This window comes from Oryza sativa, chromosome 6 (genome assembly GCF_034140825.1).
Source record: "Oryza sativa Japonica Group chromosome 6, ASM3414082v1".
Taxonomy (NCBI): Eukaryota; Viridiplantae; Streptophyta; class Magnoliopsida; order Poales; family Poaceae; genus Oryza; species Oryza sativa.
In genome coordinates, this window is record NC_089040.1 from 5,123,385 (window position 1) to 5,130,931 (window position 7,547).

Below are 7,547 nucleotides of genomic sequence, written 5' to 3' on the forward strand. Positions count from 1 at the left end.
CGTTCCTAAAGAAAACGTGGTCATTTCATATCTCTCATGCCAAATAGATAGGTGGGATCATCTCATACCAAAAAAAAGCAATGAACTTAACCCATTCCACCTCATCCAATCCACAAACAGAGCACATTATTAATGTTTAAATTAGTGTCAGCCCAAATTGATGAATAATGTAAAACTAGGGTAGTAGCTATTTGATAATCAATATTCGAGAGCGAGCAACAACCGAGTGGGCATATACCACGTCCGTTTTTTAATAGATGACGCCGTTGACTTTTTTTTAGAATAACATAGTACAAAGCAGACACTCACAACGCACGCGTACTCACCCCTATGAACACACGCACGCAAACCCTATCCCTATGAGCATCTTCAAAGACTGGGCCGGCAAATCCTGGAGAAATTGACGAAGTCACCACAGGCGCCTCGCTGTCGACGGGTACGTCGCCTACCACAAAAAGCACAACGCCGTTAAATCCTGAAAAATTCGCTCCCATGGGGAGTCGAACCCAGGACCTCATGACGCCGTTGACTTTTGAACACATGATTGACCACTTATTTTATTAAAAAAAATTATACAAATGTATAACATATAAATCATGCTTAAAATATTCTGAGTGATAAAACAACCCGCAACAAAATAAATTATAATTACGTAAATATTTTTTGAATAAGACGAACGATTAAACGTGAGAAAATAATTAATGGCATCATTTATCAAAAACGGAGGAAATATATGACAATTGTAAAATCCAACTCCTTAATAGGGAAATCCAATTTGTGCTAGGATGATAAAGACATTGTAGCTATATTTATGACGCCATATTGTTTACCAAATAATATTCGGCATGTATTTACGCTGTAAGTTCCTAAATTACATATGTAATTTTAGTGTATTTACAATATAAGTTTCAAAATTACATATGTAAATTTTAAAATTATATATATAAGTTCCAAAATTACATATGTAATTAGTATGTAATTACATGAATTTGGTACATGAAGTTGGTACTTCAGGGTGTGTTTTAGTTCACGTCAAAATTAGAAGTTTGGTTGAAATTGGAACGATGTGACGAAAAAGTTGAAAGTTTGTGTGTAGGAAAGTTTTGATGTGATGAAAAAGTTAAAAGTTCGAAGAAAAATTTTGAAACTTAACTCGGCCCTAGTTTGATGTTCAGCGGATCACGAGTTCGATCCATCAGTCTGCACCCGTGGGAAATTTTTTTTTACACTCCATCGGCACGCATCGTAAAGCACATTGGATAGTCTAAAAATTGCAAGTTTTCTGACCGAATTTCTGCCACAGAAATTTAGACCTTGTTTAGTTTGTGAAAAGAAAATTTCTGGGTGTCACATTGAACATTTGACCGAATGTCGAAAGGAGTTTTCGGACATGAATAAAAAAATAATTTTATAACTCGCATGGAAACCGCGAGACGAATTTATTAAACCTAATTAATCCGCTATCAGCACATATAGGTTACTGTAGCATTTATAGCTAATTATGGACTAATTAGGCTTAAAAGATTCATCTCGCGATTTCTATACAAACTGTGCAATTAGTTTTTTATTTTATCTATATTTAATGTTTTATGTATGTGTTTAAAGATTAGATGTAATGTTTTTGGGAAACAATTAGCGATTCCGAAGACATTCTAGGATGGAGCACTGTGCCCAAGTCGTTTTCAGGTAGTCTACGTGGTCTTCCCCCGCATGTCCATACCACTAGTAAAAAAAAGGCACACATCAGATTCAGACGTTAGTACAATTCAGCTAGGGCACGCACACGTCACTGCCTACGTGGTAATTTTACACACCCATCCTTATATATAGATCTCATGCATGCAAGCTCACTCGACCGAGCTAGTTATCAACGTGCGAGTTGCGACGTACGAGGTTCGACGACGACCCGCGTAGCCAGCTAGCTCTAGCTGCCGGCCATGTCGTCGTCGTCTTCGGCGACGACGACGAAGTATAGGGGAGTGCGGCTGCGCAAGTGGGGGAAGTGGGTGTCGGAGATCCGGCTGCCCAACAGCCGCGAGAGGATATGGCTGGGATCCTACGACACGCCCGAGGAGGCGGCGCGGGCGTTCGACGCCGCGTTCGTCTGCCTCCGCGGCGGCGGCGAGGCCGCCGGGAACGGGATCAACTTCCCCGGCTCGCCCCCTGCCGTGGCGCGCACCAGCGACCCGCAGGAGGTGTACGCGGCCGCGGTGTCGCATGCCAACAACCGGCCGCCGCCGCCGCCGTCGGCCCGAGCAACGTCGTCTGCACTTCCATGGGAGGAAGCTCCGGTGGTGGCGGCTCAGGAGGCGGCGGCGGACATGGCGCCCGACGTGGTGGTGCTGCCATCGTCGCCGGTGAATGTGCTGGCAGCAGCTGGGAGCTTCGAATATTGGTCGCAACAACCACTCTACTCGCCGACGGCAGCAAGCCTCGATTTGCAGAGGTGGATGACGGCGGCGGCGGCGGCCGAGGAATCAATAATGGAGGATGACGACGACGAAGGAACAAGTGATGGTCTTTGGAGTTTCCACTACTCACCGACTCGTTCCAAGTGGTAATTAACGAGCTTAATTAGGATGCTCGTGTGATCTGGCGTCCAACTGAGGAGCTTAATTAATTTTGCACAATATATGCCACGCATCTTGTAACGTAGGAAATGCACATTGTTTAGGATATATCTTTTTCGTACAAAAATGAACTTTCAAAACTGTGTTTATACATTTAAAATTGATACATAAAAATGCTGGCTGTATGTAGATTTATCTTCTAAATTAATCTAATTCCATGTAATTTTTTTTCTAAAATGTTTTTCATGAGGTAATGCAGCTACTGAGGTCCCGTTCGTTTCTTATGTAACACGTGGATGAAAATTTAGATTTTTGTGGGCTGTACACGGTGGCGGTTGTGGCGTTCACAAGCCTGCACATGGCGGGGTTCGGGTGGTGGTGTGGCCCGGTAGAGGAGGACGAATAAGAAAGAAGATTGCTGTTTCACTTACAAATGGATCCCATGTGTCTTTTTAATTTTTTTCTATTTGTGTTTATTGTGCCACGTTATCTAGAACCGTCTTCAATATTGTCTTAGGACTAGAAAAAATATCCGTGCGTTGCAACGGGAAGAAAAGATGAGAAAATTAAGGAGAAATTGAGAAAGATTTACATTATGTAATTAACTTAAATACAAATTTCCTGTAATAGTTGATATTTTTTTAAGTAGGTAGGTGTTTAAATTAATTTAAAAGTAAACTAAGTGTGGAAATAAAATGATATGGCTGGATTTAATTTTTATGAAGTTCTCCATGATTAATTACACTCTAGAATTTTCTTGAAATTTTTAGAGCTCAGTTGCTAATTTTAATAATACAAACATTATTTCAGCATTTATTTAAACAAAAATCTAAATAAAAACTCTCCTTTCTCTCTGTGCCATCAGCCTGCAGCCGAGCCGGCCCACTTTTCTCCCTTCTCCTCCCCTCCACCTTGGCCCGCAAGTACGCATCCAGCCCGCAAGGCACTACAAGTCTAATCAGCTTCCCCAGCTCCTTCTTTCATGGCTACATGGCCGTCTCCTACCTCCGTATGTATTGCCGCATCTGCCCGACGACGCCTGAATCTGACTCCTCCGTAAAATCCGGCCACATCCTTGGAGATAATCCGAAATTAACTGATGGGTTTTAATCCTTATCTTCTCCTCTTTCTGTTTTCCCAAGAATCAAAGCAAAACCACGTCGTATAGATATCGGAAGTGAAACCATAGTTTTTTTTAGTCTAAGTCAGTTTCTCTTAAAAACTGCGCACGCACGCGCGAGAGGCGAGGGAACCAGACCATATGGACGAAAAAAGAAGTGTGACGAAAGGAAAAATACGAATATTTTAATTAAGTTAAGATTAAGATAAGATATATTATTATTAGGTAGGTATAGATGTACTATGGGGTGTTCTTGTGGTGTACGTATTAGGGCGTGATCTAAGCGTAGTGGACCTGAACATGACATGGGCTATTTTCTAGGGGAAACGTGACATGGGCCTAAAAAGATCTATAAGGGAATAGGAAATCATGGAGCTATCAAGGAGGAATCGGACAGAAAAAATCGCACACTACATGTGGAGGGAATCGGATTAAAAAATCGCAACAATCGCGCTATATACGGTAGGGAATCGGACTCAAAAATCACTCGGGACGACGTATGGAAATTCATGGGCAAAAACATCTTAAACTTTTATAATAGGAAAAGATTATATTTACACCGGTTTTAAAAGATAAATGATGCTTTGTAACTAATTTTGAGATTTAGGAATGCGATTCAAACTCCGACATCAAGAGACCTTAAGTGAATTTATTCCATTGATGTACTTACAAGAGATGGACCAAATTAGGCATTAATTTTTGGAAAATAAGTTTACTTTAGATCCCTTAAGTTGTCACCGAATTCTAAATTCATCAATGGATTGCAAAACCGGATACTACGCATCCCCTAACTTACAACCAATGCAAATGAGGTTCCTTGGCAGTATTGCACTCGGTTTTAGCTGACGTGGCTCCTTTGACTAGGTATTCGTCGCACATGGCATTAACGCGACGCTTATGTAACAATTCGATCCAAATAATAATAATAATAATAAAACTCATATGGTCCACATATCACTTACACAAAAAAAAAATAAAAAAATTGTGGTGCCCATGTGATTCCACGTATCATCCTCACTACTACCTCTTCTCTCTATCCTCTCTCTCTCCCCTGCATGTTGCTGTACACGTTGGTCTGGATGATGTAGGAGTAGGACTCACCCGTCCGGTTGCCCAGGAACTCGAAGTCCAGCTCGTCGCGCTGCGGCGCCGTGTCCACGTAGGAGCACATCTGCAACCACCGAACATGTACCTGTCCTTCGTCTGGAACCCGACGCCGCCTGAACAAAAAACCAAGAAACAGGGGAGCATCAGCACTAGGCATTGCCGGAGCTAGCTTGTTCGAATCAGAGCAGCTGCATGCGAGATCACTCTCACTCACCGGTCTTTTGTTGTCGAGGTAGAGGTACCACGTCTAGCCATCGGCGGAGGTCTTGACGTAATCCTCGATCGGCTCCGCCGCAGACGCCCCACTAAAGCAGCAGAAGCAGCAGCAGCAGCACACATCAACAACGATCGTCGCCACCATCAACGTACCCACCAACCCACGGCCGCATCCCCCGTGACCCCGGGGTTCACGAAGCGGAGCGGGCGGCGGTGGACGCCGTCGTAGTTGGTGACGACGTAGAGCGCGGGTCGTCGCCGTCGCGCTCCACCCGCTTCTTGACGCCGCGCACCCCGCCGCCGAGCACCGGTAGTAATTCCTCGCGTTCGGTTGAACTCCGACCTCGTCCTGACTCCTGAGCCCAATCCTGCTCGTCGTCGCTGAGGACATACCATGCCGGTCGTTATTCCCGCTGGCCATCACCACCGGCGGCGGCTGCTGCCCCGCCGCTCCGCCATCACAACTGATCATTCGTCTTATTCAAGATTTTTCGTGTAAATATAAAAATATTTAAATCATGAAGTTTTGATGATAAATTAAATCACAATAAAATAAGTAATAATTACATTTTCTTAATAAGAACGTATCTAAAAAGTCAATAATTATCGTCATACAGAGTATATATATCAGATCCACCAAATATGCCACAACCATTTATCCCTGTTTAATTGAAGAACTTGTCAATATGCTTTTATCAACCATGCATATATATTAACAATTACTCCGTAACTTCAAAGTTCGAACTAATAACTAAATAACGAACCACTTTCTTGATGTCCTCCAAATATGTCACACTATCATCTGCTGGCAATTACTTGATCAGTCATCACGTTCCAAATGTTTTTTTTCGCCGGTCAAGTTCTGAATGCTACGTACGGAAAAGAACACGTACTAATAGAAAGCGCGCTTCCAAAGTTGCACACAAGAAAATTTTGTTTTGTTGTTATTTTTATGGAAGGAAAAAACTGTAGGTGAGTATATCCTACAGCGTAAAACCAAAAATATATTAAAAGAAACAAAATTTACACTGTACAATAAAAATAAGTAACAAATTCTGCAGTCGTTGTTGCATTTGGGGCATTGTATTATCTTTTGCTCTATGGATAACCATGGCAAATTCCTTTTTGAAAAGGTCCAAGCAAACTTGGACGAAGTAAGGTGAGATGTTTTTGAAGATCTTATCATTTCGTGTGATCCAAATGCTCCAAGCCATAATGATTATTATCTCCATGTGAAAGGACACTTGGAGTTTTTCTTGCAGATCTTCAATGGCCTCTTGGACTGAGAGTCCCATTCTTCTTGTGGGGAAAATTTTGTTCCAGCATAGTGTGCAAAAGGACAAGTGAGAAAGAGATGTTGCTGAGTTTCTTCCATTCCCAAGTTGCAGATGTGAAATGAGATGCGTGGGAAGCGTTGAACGTCTCTCGAGGCCACACCTTTGTTAATATAGATGGGAACAGCCCCCATTGTGGCGTTTACAATAGATCGATCTCAATCTCAGTTGTTGCTAATCAACCGGAGAGAAACCGTGTACAGGAGAAAGGATAGGAACAAACTCTAATGACTTATCTCCTATACATCGGGAACTACTTTATCTAACACCCTCTCTCAATCACAACCTTCCTAGGTTGAGATTGTATTTGAAGTTTTCTGGAAGTCGTTCTGACAATGGTTTAGTAAAACCATTTGCAACTTGATCTTTAGTACATAACCAACTTGCAATAATTTTTGTGCTACTCTCTCTCGAACAAAATGGTAATCAGTTGCTATATGTTTAGTTCTTGCATGAAAGACATGATTGAAGGATAAGTACCTTGCACCCATGTTGTCACACCATAGTTGAGCGGTAGTTGGACTGTCTATGTGCAATTCTTGCAAGAGAGTCTGAACCCACATAATTTCAGCAGTAGCATTTACTAAGGCTTTGTACTCTGCTTATGTACTTGACCTTGAAATAATTGTCTGTTTCTTTGCACTCCATGAGACCATGTTATCACCTAGATATACAGCAAATCCACCAGTTGACCTTTTGTCATCTAAACATTCTACCCAGTCTGCATCAGAATAGGCACTGACCATCATAGTTTTAGACTTACAGATCTTTAGGCCAAGTTTAATGGATTGTCTCAAGTACCTCAGTATTCTTTTAATAGCTGCCCAATGTACTGTAGTTGGAGTATGCAAGAATTGACAAACTTTATTAACTGAGAAAGCAATATCTAGCCTAGTCAAAGTTAAGTACTAAAGTGCTCCAAACTTCTGTACTGAGTAGCATAAGTTTGTCCTAAAATGATCCTTTATCAACTTTTAATTTTTCACTGGTGGACAAAAGTGTACTAACTGGTTTGCAATCACTCATTCTAGTTCATTTTAACAGATCAGAGGCATATTTTTCTTGTGTCAAAAGATTCCATTTGCAATCTTATTTACCTCTATTCCAAGGAAGTAATGCAGCTCTCCAAGATCCTTGAGAGCAAACTCCTTTTGTAGATCCTGCAATAGAGTTGGCACCGTCTCCTGTCTTGAACTTACA

The 7,547-nt window shown here is 41.8% G+C and overlaps 1 protein-coding gene across 1 annotated transcript; it reads left to right on the forward strand.

Moving 5' to 3' along the window:
* Window positions 1–1,937: 1,937 nt before the first annotated feature.
* LOC107275374 (ethylene-responsive transcription factor ERF039) lies at window positions 1,938–2,561 on the forward strand. The gene has a single exon (XM_015786744.1). The coding sequence runs from the start codon at window positions 1,938–1,940 to the stop codon at window positions 2,559–2,561; it is 624 nt and encodes a 207-aa protein (XP_015642230.1).
* Window positions 2,562–7,547: the final 4,986 nt, after the last annotated feature.

What these genes read in the sequence shown, in the direction of transcription:
- LOC107275374 (XM_015786744.1), top strand. Translation starts at nt 1,938, where the DNA reads ATGTCGTCGTCGTCTTCGGCGACGACGACGAAGTATAGGGGAGTGCGG.